The sequence below is a fragment of the Mus caroli genome, unplaced genomic scaffold (assembly GCF_978045245.1).
Source record: "Mus caroli unplaced genomic scaffold, Mus_caroli_1 scaffold_9, whole genome shotgun sequence".
Taxonomy (NCBI): domain Eukaryota; kingdom Metazoa; phylum Chordata; class Mammalia; order Rodentia; family Muridae; genus Mus; species Mus caroli.
Window position 1 is genome coordinate 57236342 of NW_028227264.1, and position 23461 is coordinate 57259802.

The following is a 23461-nucleotide window of genomic DNA, read 5'->3' on the forward strand; positions in this document are numbered from 1 at the left end:
GTGTCTCAATTAGGCCAGGTATTGAGGCAGGTTGGGGGACTCACTTGTAAGCCTGTGGGTGTCAGAATTATTGGGAAATGAGCTGTCTCTCATTGTTGGTGGGGTGGGGAGGCTGGAAACAGGATCTGCTCATGGGTGCAGATGCAAACTGGAAGGAACTCAATTATTTTTTAAATTATATATTCCATAAAACTGGAACTCCTAAAGGAAATGGATGAATTTCTTGATTTATATAGCCTACCAAAGTTAAATAAAGATAAAAATAAACAACTTAAAGAGACTAAAAATTTCCTAGTAAAATAGAAGCAGTAATTAAGAATCTTCCAACCAAAAAAATCCCAGGGCCAGATGGATTCAGCGCAGAATTCTACCACACCTTCAAAGAACTACCAATAATATATGTCAAATTATTCTGCAAAATAGAAACTCAAAGAACGTTTCTTATTCTTTTAAGAAGACACTACACCTCGATAGCACAAAAAGAACCAAGAATAAAAGAAAATTATAGACCAGTATCCCTTATAAAGAGAGACACAAAAATTCTTAAAACTTGCAAACTGAATTTAAGAAAATATCAAAAAGATTATCTACCATGATCAAGTTGACTTCATCCCACAGATGTGAGGTAGTTCAACATTTGTAAATCAGTGATCTTAATCTACCACATAAACATGCTGAAAGGAAAAAAAAATCATCTTATTAAATGCAGATAGGCCTTTGACAAAAATCCAACATCCTTTCATGATTACAAAAAAAAAAAAAAAAAAAGAAAAGAAAAAAAGTCCTGGAGAGTCAAGAGATACAAGGGACATATCTAAATATAATAAAGGAAGTTTACAGCAAGCCACTGGCCAAATGGAGAGAAACTAAAAGCAATTCCACTAAAATCAGGAACAAAACAAGGTTGTCCTTTACCTCTATAACTGTTCAATATAGAATTTGGAGTATTATCTAGGGTAATAAGAAAGAGATAAAGGAGATTTAAATAGGAAAGGAAGAAGTCAAAATATCCTTTCAAAGAATGTGGTGGTTTGAGTATGTTTGGCCCATGGGAAGTGGCACTATTAGAAGGTGTGGCATTAGTGGAGTAGATATGACCTTGTTGGAAGAAGCACATCATCATGGGTGTGGGCTCCGAAGCTCTGCCCAGTGTGGAAGGGACCCTCTCACTAGCTGCCTGCAGAAGAGCCCTGCAGGCTTCTGGCTGCCTTTATATCATGATGCAGAACTCACAGCTCCTTCTCCAGCACCAGGTCTGCCTGCATGCTGCCACACTTCTTGCCATGATTCTAATGGACTAAACCTCTGAACCTATAAGCCAGCTCCAATTAAATGCTGTGCTTTATAAGAGTTGCCTTCATCCTAGTGCCTCTTCACAGGAGTCAAACCCAAACTATGACACAGATGGCATGCAAAAGACCCTAAAGGCTCAACCAGCTGATAAACTCCTTCAGTAAAGTAGTGGGATACAAAATTAGCATATAAACATCAGTAGCCTTACTATATACAAATGACAAATATACTGAGAAATCATGGAATACTACATCTTTCATAATAGCCTCAAAGTGAAAAACTTGTACAATAAAAACTTTAAGACATTGAAGGAAAAAAAAAACCCTAAAGATGACACCATAAGATGGAAAGAATGCCCCATGCTTGTGGGTCAGGAGGATTAATAGTATAAAAATGGACTTCCTACCCAAAAGCAATCTACAGACTCAGCAAAATGCCCATCAAAATTGCAACACAATTCTTAAGAGAAATTGAAAAAAGGAATCTTCAACTCCATATGGAATCACAACACAGGGCAGCTAAATCAGTCTTGACGAGAAAACTGGCTAGATCTATCGCCATCTTAGATTTCAGGTTGTACTTCAGAGCTATAGTAATAGAAACAGCATAATATTTGCATAAATTGCACACATTGATCAGTGGGATAGAATTAAAGACCTAGACATAGAGCTACACATCCACAGATACCTGATATTTTGACAAAATAAAGCCAGAAGTGCACAACAGAGAAAATGCACCATCTCCCACATGGTGGTTATCCTGAGTGAGGTAACCCATACCCAAAAGGATGCAAGACAGGAACCTAGCATAACTGTTTTCTGAGAGGCTCCACCAGCAGCCAATGGAAGGAGATGCAGAGACTTACAGCCAAACATTAGATAGAGTTCAGGGAGTCTTAAGGAAGAGTTGGGAGGATTGGGGGTCCCCAAGAGGACAGGGACTCCATGGGAAGACCAACAGGGTCAATTAACCTGGACCTTTGGGGATTCCCAGAGACCGAACCACCAAGAAAAGACCAAGCACAGGCTGGCCCTAGGCCCCCTGCACATATGCAGCAGATGAGCAGCTTGCTCTTCATGCAGGCCCCCCAATAACTGGAGCAGGGGCTGTCCCTGAGCCTATGGCCTGCCTGCCTGCCTTGTGGATCCCACTCCCTAAATGAACCTTTTTGTCTAGCCTCAGTGGGAGAGAATGAGCATAATCCAGCAGCACCTTGATGTATAGGGGATGGAGAGGGTACCCAGAGAGGGCTTTCCCTTCTAAAAAGAGGGGGGAGGGAGGGTAGGAGGAGAGGGGGGCTGATATTGAGATATAAAGTGAATAATTAATTTTAAGAAAAGAAATATATCTGAGATCCAACAATGACCCTGGTTACAAGTAACAAGCCCCGCTTTATTAATATCCCAAATAGCTTCTTAGAAGAAAACCAACAAAATTTGTAGATCAATGGAGTTAGCAACAAAGAAAAGTACACCATTATCTGAAGTTTAAAGTTACAGTTCCACTCTTGTCTTCTTGCTCTTCTTAGCCCCATCGTATCTTAATACTGTTTGGCTCCTGATTATCCTGTTACTTCTTGCATAACATATCTTTAAGTTGAATAATTATATATAATTATATATGCATTTTACTTGTGGTGTTTTCATTGATTTTATTGTAGTAAAACTTTAAAGCATACTAAATGCAAATACATGAAATATTCAATAGAAAATTTTTATTAAAAAAAAAGACCAAACTGACAGTTCTCAAAATATAAAACACAAATTTCTAAGAAACACTGAAACAGTCAACAATTGTAGCTAACAGAGAAATTGAAAGTACTTTAAGCTTTTGTCTTATCCCAGTCAGAATGGCCAAGGTCAATAAAACAAATGATAGTATGTGCTGGTGAGGTGGAGGGAAAAGGGAAATTTTATTCATTGTTAGTGTGAGTGCAAACTGGTAGAGTACTATGGAATTTAGTGTGGGGTTCCTGGAGATTGCTGTAGCTCACAATGCAGCTCTGCACCCAAAGGACTCTCTGTGTTTCTGTGGAGACACTTGCTCGTCCATGTTCACTGATGCTCTATTCACAATATCCAGAAATTGGAACAGTCCATCAACTAAATGGATGATGAAAATATGGTACAATTTTACAATGGAATGTTGTTATTCCACTGTTAAGAAAAATACAGTTATGAAATTTGCAGGTAAACAATCATCATGAGTTAGGTAATCCAGACCCACACACCCCCCCCAAAAGCCCCACAAACTTAGTATGATATCTCTTGTGGCTATTAACTTTTAAGCTAGATATATGTGTTTCAGCATGATACCACAGAAGTTAAGTAGCTAGTAAGGGACCAAGAGGGAGGAGGTCATCTTCTGTAGAAACTCCCAAAAATATATACACATATGAAAATAATTTAAATGAAGTTATTATATGTGTAGCTCTGTGTGTGTGTGTGTGTATGTGTGTGTGTGTGTGTGTGTGTGTGTGTGTGTGTGTGTGTGTGTGTGTGTGTGTAAAATCATCAAGTAGGATATCCAGTGCCAGGAACAAACTACATCTTGTTGCTTCATTGACCAAAAGGGTCCCATAGAAATCCCTCCAAACATCACAAATTGCCAAGGCTATTTGTTGCTCTCCATAACCTCATGATGAAACCCTATTGCTGAAGACCCAACTTACTAATGTAATTAAACATAGAGATATTGAACTTGTGTCTAAATAAAACCTTCACCCCGACTGACGAGTTTTCAAGTTCTGGAAGATACTTTGAATGCTACTAGAGGGAAAACATAAAAATGTATTTCACTCAGCTACAAACCCTACGACCCACAACAGTGATCTGCCTGCAGAATATTCTCATGCAACAGTGGCACAAATGTCGTGGGAGTAACCAACCACTTTTTGTTCGATTTACTCCATTAGATAGAACCCATAAATGACACTGCTAAAGTGGCCACGAACCTGAGACTAGATATGTCAAAAACCTAGGGGGAAATCTGCTATTACTCTGCTAAATGCACATAGCAATGTAATGACTTCTCATGACATATTGATCTAAGCAGTAGAGGAAAGCATTGCGCAACCCTAGTCAGAGAAGTTTCTCTTTGCAGTGGGTGGAACTTAACAAAGAGAGCCACACTGGTCAATATGAAGAGAATGGGCGACTTTAAAACACTCAGGCCAATATGGGATACCATTATCAGACTCCTCCCATGAGACTCATGGACCCATGTGAAGGAGGACTGAGACTGTAAGAGTCAAAAGTGGTGGGTGGCTCCATGCGAACAGCAGCTTCCAGACGCAACAGGACTGGAACGCCCTCATACGGACTCACAGAGACTGTGACAGCACATACAAGATCCCATCACTGAGAAGGGGGACATAGATACATAGTCTCACCTTTAACCAAAAAGTTGGTTGCTTCATCATTTATACTTTGGAGTTCAATATTTAAAAAATAAAATTATGGAATTCTCAGGCAAATGAGATAACCTAGCCCCAGAAGACAAACCTAACAGTTTCTCTCACTTGTGAATGCACTTTGAATTTTCAGATATGTGTGTTCCATTTGGAATCTACATGGAAGTCATGAAATAAATTAGGGGTCATGAAGGAAAGAAGACATTAGTAGAGGGAGATAAAGTTCAGTGGTATAGATGTTAAAGAGGAATAGTAGAATAAGATGAGTTAAATAAATCAGGTGTTGAGGAATAACAAACATTAAAGACATTTTGAAACAGTCATTGGAAACCTACTACTATAGAAGCTTCCTAAAATCTATGCATACACACATATAAATACAGTTTATATAGAGTTACCCTAGAAAGTGGTAGTAATCTCCTACTAGAAACCACAAGCTAACAAATAAAAAGCTCAGCACCAGAAATGGATTATTTCTTTTGGAATTGTTGGCCAGTGAGGTTCCCATTGAGCCCCAAACATCACTGACTACTGTTGGGTGGTGTTCTTAATTAACCTAGCTTCTAGAACGTAACAATAATACCACATTGCTAAAGACATCCCCTTCTAGGGTCATAGAGCACAGAGAAGTCAAGCTCGAACTCTCCTGTAATTTCATCCCTGTTGGCTAGCATTTAGAGTGCTTGAAGGTGCTGTGCATGATACCAGACGGGTAGGATGATCATCAGTCTTACCGAGCTGTAAACACTGTGAGCATCTGTGATGACTGGCCTGGCAAGACATGCTCACTGGTGCAATCGTGGCATGAGTGTCATGGGAGGAACCAACCACTTTCTGATTGGACATCAAGTCCACTCCACAACTTGAAAGCCACACCTGTCACTGTTATCTAGACTAAGAACTGTAGAACCTACTTATATTGCTTATATTTATATTGTTTTGTAAATAGACATAGTATTAAACCAACTCCTGATGACTCCTTGTCTACCTATATGTTTAGTGCGACTCTCAGCCTTCATCAGAGAAGCCTTTTGTAGTAAATGCTGATTAACACAGAACCCCACAACTGGTCAACGTGAGAATGAGAGACTGAGATTTCCTGGTCCTAAATGGGATGTCTATATGACATCCACTTCTCCTCAGGCTTAGGGATCATTTCAGAAGATGGAATGGAAGAAAATTGTAAAATCCAGTGGGGGTGGATGACTAGAAGAAATCTGTTTCCCAGATACAACAGAGCATTTGAATGCAGAGCAGCTGCAACAGCATGCTCATGACCGGCACAAGTTCAAGCCCTACCAAACCCTAGCATGGTCAACCATGTTGCAGTGGAAGGCCACACATCTAAAGTATATGCACAACACAAACTTGTACTTGATGTTTTGTTTTGTTTTGTTTTTGTTTTTTTTAAGTGGGACACAGAGTTGGAAGTTGAATCTGGGAGGAATAAGAAGAAATGAGTAGATGTGATCAAAATAAATCACATGAAAGTCTCAATGAACTAATAAAAATGAGAAAATGAGTGGTGGGGTTGCTCAGTAGTTAGATCACTTGCTGCTTTGCAGAGGACCTAAGTTTGGTCCCTAGCACTCAGGTCAGATGGCTCACAACTGCATATAACTCCATCTCCAGGGGAGCTGGTGCCCTCTTCTGGCCTCTGCGGGTATTCCCATATATGTGGAGCCTTTTTTAAAAAATCTGTTTTAAAGGAGAAAAAAAAATGCAGGAAATTGGGTGCTATCTCAGATCCGCAGAGCCAGAGCCAGCCAGCATCTTCTGAAACCTCTGGGCATTTTGAGGCACTCTAGCAGAGAAAGTGGTTTAAAGCAAGTCTTTGTTTGCTGCGTTATCTCGGTACATACAACCTTGGATAAACAAGACAGGCACTCAGTCAGTATATCCTCTCAGTCCCTTTAGCCTCACGTGACTGATTGATGAGCATCTCCAGGACACCAGACCAGGTGTGAATCAAAATGCCCAGAGTTTTCTGAAGATGCTCACTCCCTCAGCCATGGGAGCTATAGAGTGTGAAGAAATGCCAACCCACTGAGAAAGACAAGGGCTGTGGCAGCAGCCCTAGAAGGCCCTTCCTTTCTTCTGTTCCTTGTAGTGATCTCCAGAAACCTTTCCAAGGAAACCCATGCCTATGTTTCTACTTTCTTGTACAAACTCATGGTGGAAACCACAAATGGAAGCTCTGACCTCATAAACACATCATTTTCCATGTGTGAGCTCCGGACAGGGCTGAGAGACAGAGAGGAGGGTGTGGGGTAGCTGACATTTATGTAATGATGTTTCCTCTCTATATTTCCCACCTAGCTCAACGACTCTGCCAAGCAACTCATTGAGATGGACAAGCTGTGCCCTGCTGCCACTACTGCATACAACTACGATGCCCTCTTGTCCTCTGACCCCAGCACAGTAGCCAGTGTGGCCCCTGGTCCCACCCTAAGTAGCTCAGGGGCAGTCAGTGCCTTTCAACGACGCGTGGACAGCAAGAAGAATGCCAAGAAGCGCCACTCCTTCACCGCGCTCAGCGTGACACACAAATCCTCACAGGCTGCCAGTCACAGGCATTCCATGGAAATTAGTGCTCCGGTGCTGATCAGCTCCAGTGACCCGCGCGCCGCAGCCAGGATTGGGGAGCTTGCCCATCTGTCCTGCACTGTCCCCACCCAGGTAATTCCCAGAGCCTGTGTCCATGATTCCCATGGTTCCTATTCTACCTCTATACCTTGAGTCCTGGATTCCTGAGCTATCCTAAAGGAAGCCACACTAGAACTAGGTGTCTCTCCTCATAGGCGACTGGTTGGCATCAAAGGCCTTATAACTATGTGCATGGTGGCCTCCATGTGTGAGGTGGTTATCAGTCATTCCTGGATACAGCATTGGAGTGATATTCAGTCATCTTGGACATTCCTTTTTTATTGATGCTCAGTATGTTTGTCCTGAGAAGAGTCTTGGGTGTGACATTTTGAGCAACTCTGTGATGTTCCTCCCAGTAGAGAAGGGACAAGATCTGAGAACCAGAATGAACCACACTGCTCAGACCTTCTCTTCCATTCTTTCTATAGGTCTTTCTATTTCTAAATAAAACATTTATTATATTTCCACTAGTCTATTTGTAGACTTAAGTACCCAAAATAATATGCTTAAAGAACATAGAGCAATAATTACCTGAAATCCAGGAAACCTGTCAGTCTTGGAAAGTTTCTCCTTTATGAATGCCAGGAAGGGAGGAGGGGTCTCTCCTGCACCATCAAATTTCTGCTAAGACTGAGAAGTAGGTAGCATGTCTCCTGGAGGAGCGAGCCACTGGCCTCCAAGCTTAGCATACTCCAGGACAAGGCGTCTGTGCATAGTTAGAATGGGGGAGGGCCAGCTCTTGCCTGCTCCATACCTTCTTACCCCAAGGTCCATCTGCCTGGCCTGCTTTACTTTCTTTCCAGGGCCACCTCTGACTGTCATGGGCATGCTTCAGAGAGATGGCGTCAGTACATGGCTACACTTGGGAAGGAACCAATAAGCAATTTATATGGAGAATCATCTTTTATACTGGGTCGGAGAGGTGACCAAGCAGTTAAGAGCATGTATGACTCTTGCAAAGGGCCCACTTTCAATTCCCAACATGGTGGCTCACAACTATCTGTAACTCCAGTTCCAGAGGATCTAGTGACCTCTTATGACCAGGCACACACATGCTATACAAACTTGCATGCAAGCAAAACAATACAACACATAAAATGAAATAAATACATTTCTTTTTGATGGGGTATTTCACTCTGTCATTATGAAGCCTAGGCTGGCTTTACAGTCGTAGACATTCTGCCTGCCTCTGCCTCCAAGTTAAAGAGACGAGCCTCACATAGACCCTAACAAATGAAGTGAAAACACTGAACTTCTGGAGAACTGTAGTTCTGCTGGAGATGCTACCTCAGCTGAAAACTACAACTGCACATCATATGCATATTATTCATGTATGCACATCTGTGCACACACATCAACACCACATACTTACAAACAACCTATACACATACAAAAACACCCATACATACTGGCGTATACTTTTTAATCAGCACACCCATGTTGGCTTTGTCTCAGGCAGAGGCCATGGTCTGCAGCAGGCACTTTTGGTATCTGTAGTTTTGTTGTTCTTGACTTCCAGCTCCTCTGCCCGCACACATTTTGGTCATGGAATGGTCCTTGGGCCTGGTTCTAGTTTGCTTTCTGATGCTGTGATAAACACCATGATGAAAAGCAGCTTAAGGAAAGAAAGGGTTTGTTATCTTATACTTCCACGTCACAGCCCGTCATAGAGGGAAGTCAGCATTAGAACACAACAGCAACTGAAGCAGAAACTATGGAGAAATTCTGCTTAGTGGCTCTCTCTCCCACTCATTCCCTAGTTCATGCTCAGCTATCTTTCTTATACAGCCCAGATCCACCCACATAGGAATGGCATCGCCCACAGTGGGCTAGGTCCTCCTACATCAGTCATCTGTTAAGACAGTCTTTTATAGACATAGCCACAGGCAATCTGACCAAGGCAAGTTTCCAATTGCCAGCCCCTCTTCCCAGGTGACTCTGGGTTGTGTCAAGTTGACAATAAAAAAAAAAATAATTACAGAAACAGCACAGGACTGTTGGCATGTTTTCTATTAAAATAAAAGGTGATGTTACCTGACTTGACCCGTGGCCCTACCACCCTCCTTCATGGGATTAATCCTTTCAGGCTGTTGATAAGTGCTTGCTGTTCTTAAATTCCTATGAGGGCATAGCAACTGGTAGTAGCCATCTCTGCTCCCCAGTTATATACCAACACAGACAGACAGACATCTTGGGCAGAGAGAAAAGGCTGCTTGCTGCTTCACTCTCCATAGTCCACAGTAAGCAGCTCGACTTTGGGGCTCAGTAAGTGACCCACAGCCATCAATCCTTTCTCCCCTTAAAGCCCAGATGTCTGGTCAGGCTGTTAACTCAAGACCCCTTAACTGACTGATGAGCCCGTGGGCTCTGGGGAGGATGGAAGAGGGAAAGGACAGGATTGTCATCCGGGATCCTCACTGACTAATGGGTGTATGCATCTCTCTCCTGCCTCCAGGGCATTGTCCCAGGCTGTTAGGTTCAAGTTCTTCAGGATCGTGGTTTCTTCTGAAAAGGGATGTGCTGATTGATGCTGATGAATTCTGAACCCCCACTGACCACTGGACTGTATTCCATAGAACAGTCCATACAGGTGTCTGCTCTAGAAACAACCAGCTATCATGGAACCTACTTGGGGGACACCATATTGGATTCTGCTAGCAGCCAGGCCGGCTCCAGGAAGGGTCACTAATAAAATAGGCTGACAGGAACACATCTTATAGGGCTCACTGCTAGTAGATAAAGGTGGATAAAGAGACCCTTCTGTCAGAAAGAGCAGCAGAAACCTGAGCTGGTTTTGCTGCTGATTAAGTGACTTCATCCTAAAGTCCTGGAGTAGAAGTGAAGTAATTGCAGGACTGATCCACGTGTGCACAGAGCATCCATGATGCCTAATGATGAAGCCTGATCCACACATGCACAGAGCATCCATGGTGCCTAATGATGAAGCCTGATTCATACATGCAAAGAGAATCCATGGTAGCTAATGATGAAGCCCAATCCACACATGCACAGAGCATCCATGGTAGCTAATGTTAACCTCGCTTGGTCTCTGCTACCTTAAGATGAAAGGAAGCATGAGGCTATGCCGGTGCCTGGCAAACACAGAAGTGGATGCTCACAGTCGGCTATTGGATGGAACACAGGGCCCCCAATGGAGGAGCTAGAGAAAGTACCCAAGGAGCTGAAGTGGTCTGCAACCCTATAGAGGGAATAACAATATGAACTAACCAGTACCCCCAGAGCTCGTGTCTCCGGCTGCATATGCATCAGTGGAAAGAGAGGCCCATTGGACTTGCAAACTTTATATGCCTCAGTACAGGGGAACACTAGGGCCAAGAAGTGGGAGTGGGTGGGTAGGGGAGCAGGCTAGGGAGGGTATGGGGGACTTTTGGGATAGATTTGAAATGTAAATGAAGAAAATACCTAGTAAAAAATTGGAAAAAAAATTTTGAAAAGATGAAAGGAAGCAGCAGGGCTGTGGATTCTACAGAAAAGACTAAAGAAAGCTCAGCAGGGGTCCCCATGTTTCTGAGACAGAATGGTCTGAGCACCACTGTGAAGCCTGAAGGTTCTGGGGGCAGAGCTGTCTGACTGTGGCCTCTTCCAAGTGGCTTCTCCAGCTGTGACTGCACTTCCTGACTTCCTGATCATTTCTCCTCTCCCTGCACCGCAGGTTACCTTACCACTTAGGGGAGCCACCAAGACCACCCTTCCCATCTCTCTCCCTCAGGCACAGAGCAATGGAGGGCAGGGACAAGGTAGAGCGGTGGGCTCCTCTCTGGTTTTCTCCTTTGGAGAGTTGCTATGGTTGTACAACCCCACTGAACAGATCTGGGGAAATGCCTGGAGTCTTCTGTAGGAATCTCCGTTTCCTTGACTGTTAGCTGAAGTGACGCCATGCCTCACCATGGCAGTTGCACACAGGATGTGTAAGAGTGGACCTGCTGCTCAGAGAGTAGAGGCTCGATCGCCAGCCCACAACGTGGGAGAATTCTTCCCAAGGCTCAGGAGCTGCACTGATTTTGGTTCAGCTGCTTTCCAGTTCTCTCTGGGTTTAGGTGTTGTGCTCCCTGGAGCTCCGGAAAGGGGTTGATTGTACATGAGGGAGTAAGAGAACTAATATCACCCGTTACTGCCTTCTACCATGGAGCCGAGCCTCAGAACCTTAACACCCTGTAAACTACCTAACCCTGTCAGCCATGAACTAGAGAGAACCAGGCCAGACTGGTCTTATACTCCTGCCTCACCACAGGCAACTGAGGACCACTGCTGAATTCCACTTTGGGGCAGTATCTCACTGTCACCTGGGACGGAGAAACTTCAGATACCAGTTCCCCCAGAATAGTGCCAGCTCCCAGCAGGTTTTTTGTTTGTTTTGTTTTGTTTTTCCTGCCTCTTCTTCTCTGATACGAAATTTACTTAGGTAACTCCAGTTAGCCTCATGCTTTCTGTGTAGCTCAGGCTGGCTACTCTTGATCCTTTCATCTGTCTCCTAAGTGCTACAATTATAGGCATATGTCACCAGATATGGCCAGCTGCCAGGATTTCTGAACCGGTTTACTGGGGGGATAGGCTACCTAAGTCAGAGACCCCTTCCCCTAGCTTGACTCTCTGATGTCCAATAAGAGAACGCCATACAACCTAGGGGCTACTTTGGATTTCTCCCAAATCCTGGCTTTGCTATAGAGCATGCCTGAGCTACTCCTCCAGCTCTAAGTACCAGATGGATACCTGCTGCTCTGCTGGGCCTGGGGGTGAAGGTCCCCATCGACCCAGGACTTAGTGCTCAAACCAGGTCAATGCTAGAAACAATGGAATGGCCCGCTCACCCCAAAACCTTTCCTCTCCCATGCACTGGGCTCTAGGGGAAGGAGCCTGTTGGCTTTCAACAAAAGACAATGGGATTTGTTTCTGTGCTCATACCATAGACACAAAGACAGGGGACAGTCCCTGCTGGCTGTGCTCCATCACCTCCTTCACGGATTCTCTTCTATGGTGTGCACAGTGTGATCTAAAATAGCATGCCAAACGTAGACTCATTCCAACCATTGAGACCAGACTCGGGGAGAAGGAAAGGGAAGTGTGCTACTTGGTCAGGCTGTACTGAGGGCAGAGGACTCCCAGCTCTCTGTACCCGGGTAGCCAGTAGTGCTGGGACTGACTCCAGATTTTTTTTTAATGGACTCAGAATTGTTCCTAATTTTGACCCCCAAGCTAGAAGGGCTTGCTGGCATGTAGACCAACCAGCCTCACCTCTTACCGCCTAGCTTTGAGCAACACACTCTCCCTGGATGCTCATTCCATTGATCCCAACAAGTCTCTCACTGCAAGGCTCTTCTCATGGACAGTGGGGAGAAAGGGGAAGATTGTCCCTGGAAATTCCTCTGGGAGTTCTTGACTCCCCGGTGATTGTTTCTATAGCTAGAACTAGTGGCTTAGCCCATAATTATCTAAGTGTTATGTGAGGGTCTAGCGAGATAGTTTTGCATAACCCACACACTATAGATGATTTTTATTTTATTTGTTTATTTACTTACAGGGTTCCATGTATCCCAGGCTGGCTCTGAACCCACTGTATACCCAAGGATAATCTTAAACTTCTGATCCCCCTGCCTCCACCTCCCAAGTGCTGGCATAGCAGGCGTCCTCTATTACACCAGCTTTATTTGGTTCTGGGGAATGAACCTAGGGCTTGTGCATGCTAGGCGAGAACTTTAACCAACTATGAAACAACCTCAGTTCTGATTTTTGTTTGTGAGTTTTCTTTCAGGGTCTTTTATTTCTTTTGAGGCAGCATCTCACTATTTAACCATAGCTGGCCTAGAACTCACTACATAGATTAGATGGACTGCCTTCATACTCAGAGGTCTGCCTCCTGATTTCTGGGATTAAAGGCATGTGTCACTACCTCCCAGTTACATATATATATATATATATATATATATATATATATATATATATATATATACATATATACATGCACATACATTATTTATATATATATACATATATATGTATATATATACACACACTATATTATTTATATATATTTGGAACTCACTCTGTAGGCCAGGTTGGCCTCGAACTCAGAAATCCACCTGCCTCTGCCTCTCAAGTTCTGGGATTAAAGGGGTGGCCACCACGGCCTGGTTCAGTTCTTTGATATTTTTAAGAACTTTAAAACAACAACTCAAAGCAGGGTGCTGGGAGAGATAGAGGAATCCAAGGGCCCCACATGGACTAAAGTATTTACAGCATTGACTTGTTAGTACTCAGGTTATAGTTCAGTTACCTAGCATGGGTGTGACCTGGGCTCAATCTCCAGCACTATAAAAACAAAACTTTCTAGCTGGCCATTTTTAGAAAAGGACTTTAGGCTAAGACCTCATTGATATTACTGCTGAGCAAGAAGAAAGAACCATTGTTTTAAGGGACAGGGGAGATGGGGTGTGGGGGGAGTGGTCATACTGTAAGGTTAAGGCTTGGAGTAGGCAGACCCTGGTGTCCTATCCTGAAGTCCAGTGCCAGGAGCAGAAAAGGCTGGGAGACGGGGATTCATGGTCCTTCTCCTGGTGCCTCTTCAGACCAGCAGCTTGCTTCCTGGCACCCAGTAACCAGAACAGGAAGTTCAGTGGGTTTGAGAGGGGCATCTCTGAGACTCATTCTGGAGTCAGACCATGGGAGGGGCAGGGCACTGGGAGAAGGGAGGGTAGGCTGGGAAGAATGTAGGGCTCCTCCCACTGTTGATGCAGCAGGTAGCCTGAGTTTAGCTGCTTGCTTCTCCGGGGCTTTGTGGGACGAGAGGGCAGTGTGAGTTTCAGTGGGACACAGGTGACCCCTTCTCTGCCCCATCTTCTAGCACTGCTTCCAAGGACTATCTGCTCTGCTCCTGCCAGGAGCACGTCGCCTCCTCATGCTGACGTGCTTGACAACCTGCAGCCGCCCTATACCATCTTCCTCTGTTGTACCATCACAGTTCCTGATTGTTTATCATCCTTCCAGACCCTTGATTAGCATCTGACACTGCTAACTTTATGACTTTCTGGGCATCCCTTCCCCTGCCCCATCCGGTTCAGTCTGAGTACTTTCCATGTCTGTTTGTCTGTCTTGCACAGATGCATATGTATCTTCCCACTACACACACCCTCACTGGTTTATGCTTCCAAGGTATATACTTGACTATACTTACTTTTAGCTACCTTCTCACTTGCATGATGGCTTCATTTGGAAAGGTGCCTCAACTCAATGGATGCTAGATAAATCACTTCCTTTCTTCACATTACTCTGTGCCTTTATTCCATATATGTCTCTAATAATACAAAGATAATAATAATAATAATATAATGCCAAACCAATATCTCATCTTCCAAATTGCAGACTCCATACCCTCAGTGCCTCCCTGAATACCCATGCACCAAGTCCAGCCTTTCTGCTTCTGCAGATACTCCCGTGACATTGTGAGACTCAGCCCCAGGTTGCCTTTCTAACCTCAACCAACGCAGCCTATGCTCCATCTATAGACCCACTGCCCACCTACCATCCACAACTCTAGGAATCCCTTCTCACTGTAACTTGTCTTGGCCATTCACTTACTGCTAACATGCAGAAGCATAATCATATGTAAAAATCACCTTTCTTGCAACAATTTGAAATAATCCCTTCATCTCTGCTGCTTTCTGTGCTGATGGGTCACTGATTAATCCCTGTGTTGCTATTGTGCCTTCCAGACTTTGTGTGTCTGCCATGGAGTCTGATTTGTGGATATGGCTATTACCCTCAAAGACCTTTAGGTCCTTCAGGGCAGGGTCTAAGCGCATTTGTCTCTGTGTCCTGTGTGTGCCTAGCCCATAAATGGGCTCGCACACATTAGCTTTCTTCTTGGGTGAGCCCTGTGAACTGTCAACAGCACACTTTACTGAATGTCTTACATGCATACAAAATAACGAGATGCATAAAACTCAGGCTGCCCTTCTGTGAGCAGACAGCTCCTGTCACTCCCGGCTCTCCTGTGAGCTCTGGGTCCCTTCTGATGGCCATGCAGAGGGTGCAGCTGAGAGATGTCTGCCTCTGATTCCATCCTGCTTACATTCGTACCCTGTAGAATTCCTTCTGCTCTCAGCAGAGGTCAGAGCACGCAGCTCTGTGTGAATAATGGGGTAGCAGTCATGTGTCATTATTCTGCTGGGGGCAGAAGTCTGTCAACCAAAATATTGACGTAAAAGCTATTTGGGCTGACTCCACCATTAAAAGTCCAGATGTTTTCCTATGATTGCCATTCAGACTGGGGTGAGAGGGAATCTTAATTTATCTTTAATTTGCATTTTGCTGATGGCTAGTGATGTTGAACATTTTTTTTCATGTTTATTGGCCATTTATATGGCCCTTCATCTTTTCAGAACTGCCTATTCATCTCATTTTCCTATTTATTTGAGTGGGTTGTTTGATTTCTTGGTATTTAGTTATTTTTAGTTCTTTGTATATTCTAGCCCAGATATTAATCTTCTGTCAGATTTGCAGTTAGGAAATACCTCTACAAATGCTGGCAGGGATGTTGAGAAAATAGAATTCTTATAGAATTTTATAATGATGAAAATTTATATTAGTCCAACCACTGTGGAGGTCAGCATGGAGACTTCTAAAATAATAATAATAATAATAATAATAATAATAATAATAATAAAATAGCTGAAACAAAATGGTCACATGATCCAGCTCTCCTGAGTATTTGCTATAATATATCACAGAGGCACTTACACATCCAGGTTCATTGCTGCACAAGTCACAATAACCAGATGGAACCGGCTTATACACCCATCAACAGATAAATGAAAACAGTGTGATATGTGTACACACATATAATGGAATTTCATTCACATGAATGGAATTGCATTGTTTGCAGGGGAATGGATGCCTCTGGAAATGTGGTATTACCAAATTAAGTCAGATACAAATAATATGGGCATATTTTATATCATTAGCTGATCTTAGGTGTTTTATATATATATATATATGTATATATATGCTATGTAAGTATATATGTTGTAGGTATGTATGTGGGACATAAAAGGACATGTAAAACTATAGGGATTGAAAGGAAGAAATGTGGTCAGATACATACTGCATCTGCATGACAATGTCCTATGAGACCCAGTACTGTGCATCATAAATACACACCAGCTTAAGGGAAGAATCTCATATACTTGCTTTTCAAATCATTTGGATAAGACTGGCAAAAGGTTCACTGTTTCATCACTTAGTGAAGGGCGCGTGTTTTAGTAACTCATTATTAGGTAATTTTTCTCATTGTGTGAACACGGCAAAGGGCACTTACATGAACATGAATAGACAGGACAGTCACTTTGTTTTTTGTTTTTTTTTTTGATTTTTAATATTTTTATTACATATTTTCCTCAATTACATTTCCAATGCTATCCCTAAAGTCCCCCATAGCGCCCCCCACTTCCCTACCCACCCATTCCCATTCTTTTGGCCCTGGCATTCCCCTATATTGGGGCTTATAAAGTTTGCAAGTCCAATGGGCCTCTCTTTCCATTGATGGCCTACTAGGCCATCTTTCGATACATATGCAGCTAGAGACAAGAGCTCCGGGGTTCTGGTTAGTACATCATGTTGTTCCAACAATAGGGTTGCAGATCCCTTTAGCTCCTTGGGTACTTTCTCTAGCTTCTCCATTGGGAGCCCTGTGATACATCCAATAGCTGACTGTGAACATCCACTCCTGTGTTTGCTAGGTCCCGGCATCGTCTCACAAGAGACAGCTATATTTGGGTCCTTTCAGCAAAATCTTGCTAGTGTATGCAATGGTGTCAGCGTTTAGAAGCTGATTATGGGATGGATCCCTGGATACGGCAGTCTCTAAATGGTCCATCCTTTCATCACAGCTACGAACTTTGTCTCTGTAACTCCTTCCCTGGGTGTTTTTGTTTTTTTTTGTTTTTTTTTTTAATATTTTTATTACATATTTTCCTCAATTACATTTCCAATACTATCCCAAAAGTCCCCCATAGCGCCCCCCACTTCCCTACCCACCCATTCCCATTCTTTTGGCCCTGGCATTCCCCTATATTGGGGCATATAAAGTTTGCAAGTCCAATGGGCCTCTCTTTCCATTGATGGCCGACTAGGCCATCTTTCGATACATATGCAGCTAGAGACAAGAGCTCCAGGGTTCTGGTTAGTACATCATGTTGTTCCAACAATAGGGTTGCAGATCCCTTTAGCTCCTTGGGTACTTTCTCTAGCTTCTCCATTGGGAGCCCTGTGATACATCCAATAGCTGACTGTGAACATCCACTCCTGTGTTTGCTAGGCCCCAGCATCGTCTCACAAGAGACAGCTATATTTGGGTCCTTTCAGCAAAATCTTGCTAGTGTATGCAATGGTGTCAGCGTTTAGAAGCTGATTATGGGACGGATCCCTGGATACAGCAGTCTCTAAATGGTCCATCCTTTCATCACAGCTACGAACTTTGTCTCTGTAACTCCTTCCCTGGGTGTTTTGTTCCCAATTCTAAGAAGGGGCACAGTGTCCACACTTTGGTCTTCATTCTTCTTGAGTTTCATGCGTTTATCAAATTGTATCTTATATCTTGGGTATCCTAAGTTTTGGGCTAATATCCACTTATCAATGAATACATATTGTGTGAGTTCTTTTGTGATTGTGTTACTTCACTCAAGATGATGCCCTCCAGGTCCATCCATTTGGCTAGGAATTTCATAAATTCATTCTTTTTAATAGCTGAGTAGTACTCCATTGTGTAAATGTACCATAATTTCTGTATCCATTCCTCTGTTGAGGGACATCTGGGTTCTTTCCAGCTTCTGGCTATTATAAATAGGGCTGCTATGAACATAGTGGAGCATGTAGGACAGTCACTTTGAAATGGCCGCTGTGTACATCAAGAGATACACAGATGGGCATGGTAGCCCATGCCTAGAACCCCAGCACTGGGGAAGCTGAAGCAGGAGACTCAGACAGGCAGCCAGGATTAAATGGTGAGTTTGGGACTATCCTGGCCTACACAGTGAGACTTGAAACACTTTTTTAAAAGGACTAAGGAGATGACTGCATTTGTAAAACATTTGCCTTGCAGTCTTTGAGACCTGAGTTTGACTCCCCAGAACCCACATTCAAGACAAAACAAAACAGTGTTTGTGATGACAATCTTAGCACAACATAGGCACAGGAAGGTGGGTCTCTGGAGATTGCTGTCAGCTAGCCCATCCTACTTGGTGAAGCTCCAGGCCAGTGAGAGACCCCATCTGAAACAAATGGTAGAAGATACCTGTCCTCCAATGCTCAAGACTGTCCTCTGGCCTCCCTATGTCTGTACATACACACACACACACACACACACACACACGCCCACATATGCACACACACTCATATGCATGCCCTTGCACACCCACATATGCATATACACACATACACACATACACACCTACTACTACTAGAGATGGAGGAGAGAGGGGATGGGGGAAGCAGGCATTTACCTGAGATTAATGGGACTGTTGCTTCATAGCAACACAGTACGCTGTTTGCCATGTGTTGCTTTTTATAAACAGAACATACACTCTAAAACAGGAATAAAAATTACTAAGGTAAGAAGTAAAGACAAGGTAGGCAAAATGGCTCAGCAAATAAAGGTGCTTGCTGCCAAACCTGATAGCCTGAGTTAGGTCCTCAGAACCCACATTCTAGAGGGAAAGAACCCAAGCCCATATGCTGTCCTCTGACCCCCTCACTGAGACATGGCATGCACAGGTGCATACACATGTGCATGTACACACAAATAAATGAAAAATACATAAACCAATCACACCATCATTTAATATCATTGGCAAGTATTAGGTCTATAGGTGTCTTACTTCCATACCTTTATAACACTGGCAGCACTGTAGGCATGTTTGTACCACCATCACCACAAACAAGCAAGAAAGAAACTCTCTTACTATCATGGTATGAACATCACAGTATCTATCACTAGGCAATAGAAATTTTTCAACTCCATTAACTCCATTATAATATAAGAAAATGTGTGTGTGTGTGTGTGTGTGTGTGTGTGTGTGTGTACCATTCCCAATTAAATGAAATACTATATTTATTAGAGGGATTTTCCCATATATCAAGTGTGACTGAAGTTTTCCCCAAACTGCCCAAGGAGCTGAAGTGAACATGGTTTGTTGGGAATCACTCAGTGTAAACAGATGACAACAATTAACAAGAAGCCCGGGGCTCTTAGGGACATAGAAACAGGAGCCTATTTATGACTCAAACCTGTGAGTCCTGGGCAGTGGAAGATCTGACTCTGCCTCCTCCCAAGGCTAAAGCAGCCTCATGGCTTGCTTTAGTAAATCACGGGTTTATTAGAACATTTATAGTATGCCTTCACTGAGGTGCTACATAGAGCTCAGAGGACCCACAAAGTCTGGAGTATTATTGGAAAACCTTTGCTGGCCCTGATGTGGGATTTTTTTTGAGTGGGTAGGGGGAGTGTGCAAAACTGTAGCAACAGTACAGTGACCAAGATGTCTCTTCAGGGACATATGTCATATCTTCAAACTGTGCACACTGAGACACACAGCTCCAACATACTTGAAGATAGGGATTCGGAGCCTGTACTGGCTATTTTTGTGTCAACTTGACACAGCTGGAGTTATCACAGAGAAAGGAGCTTCAGTTGAGGAAATGCCTCCATGAGATCCAACTGTAAGGCATTTTCTCAATTAGTGATCAAGGGGGAAAGGCCCCTTGTGGGTGGGACCATTCCTGGGCTGGTAGTCTTGGGTTCTATAAGAGAGTAGGCTGAGCAAGCCAGGGGAGGCAAGCCAGTAAAGAACATCCCTCCATGGCCTCTGTATCAGCTCCTGCTCTCTGACCTGTCTGAGTTCCAGTCCTGACTTCCTTTGGTGATGAACAGCAGCATGGAAGTGTAAGCCGAATAAACCCTTTCCTCCCCAACTTGCTTCTTGGTCATGATGCTTGTGCAGGAATAGAAACCCTGACTAAGACAGAGCCCCATCACACCCCTCTCCCAAGTCCCACACAGATTTGGAAGACCTTACATTGAACACAGAGGTTAGGAAACTGAAGGTACATCTGTCTGCAGCAGTTGACATGAGGCGCTGTCACTTGTAAATTCTAAGGCCAGTTTTGCTCTAATGGCCCTCCAGTGTTGCCTGTATGGTCCTACTGGCTCTGCAGAACTGAGTGTCCACACTGTGGAGGATCCTGGAAGGTCCCAGAGATAGTCTAACATTGCCCAACTCTCATGCAGCCATGGGCAAGTCCTTCAGTAGGCCCCATTCACCTGAAGAGCTCAGCTGCTGACAGATAAACTCCAAATAAGCAACCCCTTGAGATAGAAGAAAGTTGCTTTAACATTGATGCAACTGGGAAAGTGTTTGCAAATCATTAGGGCGACTTTGAAAAGAACATTTCTCAAACACCCTGTGTCTCAGAAGGAATCTGAGCTCTGCCCGGAGCTCCCTTGCTACCTGAGTCTTATCTCTGCTACTATGTAGATGGGGTGGGGGTGGGAGGAAGTACTGGCTAAGAGCTGAAGAAATTGACAGCAATGGCTGCCCCAGGCCTAATGCTTTGCAACCACTTGCTGTCAAATGCCTATCAGCCCGGCTCCCCCTGGTGCTCTACCCACCTGCAAAGCTCCAGCTGCCTTTGAGGCTGAGAGCATGTCTTACTTTTAGAAGTTTTAGCAAGTTATGAATTTAATTACATGCCTTTTAAGGGATTGTCTTTAAAAACCTACCAGTTGAGCTTCAACAATGAGTATAAACAATCCCACGGTGTCTAGTCCAAGAAGAGCTTTCTTCTGCAATTCTGGAAGTAGCTGAATGTGAGCACTGGGTGTGGGAGTGGAGAGTATCCATGGAGGTGAGGATCAGGCAGACTCACACGTGCCTAGACTCAGAAGAAGGATCCAGAATCACTGCAGATTAGAAAGCAGAGCAGGAAAGTCACTACATGCAAATGAAGACCGTATGATCTAGAAAATGCCTTCCATTTTATGGATCCACACATGCCACAGACACAATGCATCTGTCTATGGCCACATGGCAATGTGCCTTTTGTACAAAGGGATGAAGAAGCTAATAGAAGAAGGCTTTGGATGAAGATCATCTATGCCTATATCCATGTCTTCTTCACAGATCTCTTTCCACCCTTGGTATTTTGTGGGTACTATTTTCCCACGGGCCACTCTCCTTGGATTCAGTTGATTCTTCTTAGTGCTATCAAGGGCATGCCCAGTAAGCTTCGGCACACTACTGCGGCTCACTACACATACACTTCCCTGTGTAATGCACTCTGTGGCAAAAGGTCAGATAGTAAATAGTGTAGACTTCTGTGGTCGCATGTCTCCATGTTGACTAATCACCGCTGCCCTTGTACAGTAACCTAAATGGATAAATGTTGCTAATTGACCGTGGAGCCTGGAACAGAGTTGCTAAGATACATCTGACCTGTGGTCATGGTTTGCCCCCAGTTGAGATCATCAAGCCAACAGCTTAGCTGCTTCTGCTGCCATAGTCTGCAAGCACATCTGGGATGCTCGTAGGGAGAGCATGGCCAGAGGGCAGTAGCAGAGGCACTGACCTTCACCTTAAGTTGTAAGCACAGGTGCAAGTTATAGGGTGTGGTAGTTTAAATGATAGATGTTCCTCCATTGTCTTGGGCATTTGAATATTCAGTCCTTATTTGGGGAGTCTTTGTAGAGAGCTAGGATCTATGTCCTTGCTGGAGGAAGTATGTCACTGGGCATAAGTTTCAAGAGCTTAAAGACTTAACACCATGTTCCATTTGTTCTTTCTGCTTCCTGTTTGTGGGTCAAGATGTGAATCTTTCTATTCTATTCTATTCTAGTCTAGTCTAGTCTACTCTATTCTACATTCCTAAGCTATCTTCCATTCCGGTTATGTACAGAACCAAGAAGAATCAGGCCACAAATGCTTTAATTCTCGCTTTTCTTTTGAGATGCAGTTCACCAAGGGTGATACAGTGACAGCAAGTACTGAATAAAACATGTTTATCTCACTACCCCTTGGGGTGATAACAGTGTTTTCATGATGCATATTAAAAATTAAAATGATGAGGTATTTCTTCTGGGGTTTTTTTCATCTGTGGCAGAGTCTCAAACAGCTTGGGACCCCAGCATCCCTGCCAACCCTTTCACCTATTATTTCCTCTTATTAATCCCAGTGGTAAAACTACACGGCCTAGTTGGCATGCTTGCTTATGAGACTATTAAATTGCAATGAGGATCCTCTGCTGTTGGTAACAACTGGACAGTTTAGGGCTGAGCAATGGAAGTATTGCAGCCAGAAGCTGGTGCTGAGTTGACCCCAGAGAATGCTGGCATTTCACAGTGCAAGCCACTGTCACCAACAACAGCCCAGAGTCACACTGTCGGTGACTGTTACTGGGGTACGCATCCATTCAGCCAGGAGGAGAGAAGTATGAGTTCCAGGATTGTGTCTGCTTTCTGGCCTTGCAGTCCTGGAGCCCTGTGATGCTGGCAGAACCCCTGTACTATGGGTGGGTTCCTTGGCTCATGTTTATGCTGACACCATGGGAAATCCCATACGGTGAGGGCATTCTCATTGGCTGTGACTCTTAGATGACCCCATGTCTACCAGGCTGGTGCCAAATGCTCATGCTTAGGCCTGAGGCTATCATCAGTTCTTTGTATTTATGGGCAGTGGCACCATTGGGTACACCGCTGACCACCTAGGTGGTCGGCTCTTGAATGTGTGTGTCTTCACCTGCTCAGGCACAGCCCTGGTATGTGTCCTTCCTGGATTCATTTTTTAAAAAGATATGATGATACAAATGTTCTATATATCTTTGTGTGTAGGTGGCAGGTACCCGTGCATGTGTGTGACAGAACACTTACAGAGGTCGGGGGCAACTGTTCAAGAGTCGGTTCTTGCCTCCTACCTTGGTTTTTGGTGTCTCCTGTTGCTTCTGCAGCTGGGCTGTGTGCTTGAAGCGAGGTGGCCGATGAGCTTCTGGGCAATTCTCCTATCCTGGTCTCTCATATCACCCTAGGAGTGCTAGGGTTACAGATGTCTA

At 43.9% G+C, this 23461-nt stretch overlaps 1 protein-coding gene across 1 annotated transcript in view; it reads left to right on the forward strand.

The window, feature by feature from the left end:
- The window catches only part of Sh3rf3 (SH3 domain containing ring finger 3), a 313055-nt gene that overhangs the window by 218818 nt on the left and 70776 nt on the right, over window positions 1–23461 (forward strand). Inside the window, exon 4 of the mRNA XM_021175059.3 lies at window positions 7025–7384. Coding sequence (XP_021030718.1) covers window positions 7025–7384 — 360 coding nt within the window. The remainder of the gene's footprint in view (window positions 1–7024; window positions 7385–23461) is intronic.